This window comes from Penaeus monodon, chromosome 24, assembly GCF_015228065.2.
Source record: "Penaeus monodon isolate SGIC_2016 chromosome 24, NSTDA_Pmon_1, whole genome shotgun sequence".
NCBI classification, from domain to species: domain Eukaryota; kingdom Metazoa; phylum Arthropoda; class Malacostraca; order Decapoda; family Penaeidae; genus Penaeus; species Penaeus monodon.
This window is the reverse complement of record NC_051409.1, coordinates 36,706,109-36,708,331: the sequence shown is the minus strand read 5'-3', so window position 1 is coordinate 36,708,331 and position 2,223 is coordinate 36,706,109. Positions and strand designations below refer to the sequence as shown.

The window sequence follows — 2,223 nt, the reverse complement described above, 5'->3', positions numbered from 1 at the left end:
CTCACAGGCAAAAGAGGAAAAAGGATGAAACAGAGAATGATTACAGAGAGGACTGGCAGAGGAACCATAGACATTCTCCCGATAAAAGAAAGTGCACTTCGCATTCACTCAGTTCTGAAAAGTGTTTTGCCGTGCATCCTCGTAATAAGTACAATACGTCTGCTCCAGCTCTGAGAAAACCGATGTTTATTGGAGATTTCTGCTTGGATGAAAATCGAATGTTTTGTCATGATAAAAGAAACCTTCATTTTATCAATATAAATTGGCAAGAGTCTAAGAAGGTAAGATTTTAGGTTCCTTATCCAAATATCTCCAGATCATTTGATTTTGATAATGCATTATTCTTGTATAATGTGTTGAACAAATTTCTGTAGCATCGGAAATTCCACATTACCAAATATCTTGTGATTTTACCAACAGGTTGATTTTGACCTTAATATGGCAATGGATAAAATGATCAAAAAGAACTTTCAAGAAACGCGAAAAGAAAAGCTTGACCGTCTCCTCCAATGGATTCTCCAGGATAAATTCAAATTCCACACGAGAGAATCAGAAGGCAAATCATTACAATGGTAAGGTTTAGGAATACTTAACAGCTAATGTCATTATTGTTTGTAAGTGTCAGTATATACAAGTAAAATATTAGTAATGACAAGGAATGTGTTTTCTTGTAACTGATAATTTTCTTGGACAGTAAAATTTATGTCATTAATATAACATGTTATCTAATGTTATCTAATGTCATATGTTACAATTCTTTTAAGGAAAGTATTTTTCAGAATATTTATTTAATAACATAACATATTGTACTACTATGAGAAAGTAGTGAAAAAAGTTATATTAAAGCAGAATAAGGAAATAGCATGCATATGTATTGAGTTTCATAATTACTCTGAATCACAAATAAAATTGTTTCATAGAAAAGGGAAGGTTGAAGATGGTATGGACATAGTAGCAGGAGTAGCAGGATTTGGATTATTAGAAAAACTGTTGAGATAAGAGATGTCATACTTGGCTAAGAAGAAAACTTTAATGTTTGCGTTTACAGAAAACTGTCATGTAAGCACTAAAACATTTAGACCTGTGAAAATGGGATAAATTAGACAGCAAAGGTTGGCAGTAACCCCAGTAAAAATGCTCTTCTTATACTGCTAACAGGAATACTATTATTTTTTGGAACAATATCACTGAAAGTAACATTTTTCTCGTGGTAGTAATAAGTAAATTTTTTTGGAATATGAATAAAAAGATTGACAGACATTTTTGAAACATCTAAAGTTTGTAGTGGAGTACAGTGTTACTGGAGTATAGTGTCACAGTATACTTACATGTTTGTATTACAAACTGTATCATATTTCATACCTTACAGAATTTTTTATTTATTTTACTTCCAAAAAAATACTGCTACAGCCATTATCAATGCGATATTTTTTTGTAGATGGTTTAATATATTGTTTGTTATATAGTTTGTCCACAGATTTTGTCTGTTTCCGAGGCCTACTAACAGAGTTACTATGCACACCATATGAGAGCAGAGAGGGATGGATCATTTGTGCAACCAAGTATGTAAACAGTTCTTTCAATGAATCAGTTGTAAACCTAAATTGACATAAATTGTAATTAATATAGTTCCTATATGCATTTATGTATATAAATGTTCATAATATGTGACTAGTAATAATGTAATCAAGGAATTTATTTTCAGGTATCGGGGGACAATATATCTCTGTGCTTATGAGACGCCAGAAAAACTTGCACAGCGTGAGAATGAGACAGAGGTACAGAAAAAGATGTGTTCGTGGGGCTACAAATTTGAACATTTCATGACAGAGGGTGTGTTACCCAGTTACACTGCAGAGAGTTACTATGTGTCAGTAACATCTAGGTGTAAATGTTATTTCCTGTTTATGTGTCTTTTTCATTACACTTTACTTTCGTGATTGTCAATTGGGCCAATTCAAACATTGTTGTGGTTCCAGTAACACTGCAAAAACAGTCAATCAGTGAGGTTCTTTTATTAAATTTATATAGTAATAACAGTCAGTATCAATCTCTCATATTTTTTTTCCAGAATTTGTCTTTAAAATTTGTCAGAAAAAAATTTAGTGTGCCCCACAAATTGGGATCAAGTGAGTTTCTGGATGCATAGCCTTTAATCACTTGGCCTTATCAAGAACACCATGTGAGACATAATGTGATAAGTTTACTTTCTCACTTTAATCC

The 2,223-nt window shown here is 32.3% G+C and overlaps 1 protein-coding gene across 3 annotated transcripts in view; it reads left to right on the top strand.

The window, feature by feature from the left end:
- Positions 1-2,223, top strand: part of LOC119588775 (decapping and exoribonuclease protein-like) — a 4,580-nt gene that overhangs the window by 803 nt on the left and 1,554 nt on the right. For all 3 annotated transcript variants that reach the window (XM_037937417.1, XM_037937416.1, XM_037937418.1), the window contains 4 exons: positions 8-281; positions 421-572; positions 1,467-1,562; positions 1,706-1,833. In XM_037937417.1, coding sequence (XP_037793345.1) covers positions 8-281; positions 421-572; positions 1,467-1,562; positions 1,706-1,833 — 650 coding nt within the window. The remainder of the gene's footprint in view (positions 1-7; positions 282-420; positions 573-1,466; positions 1,563-1,705; positions 1,834-2,223) is intronic.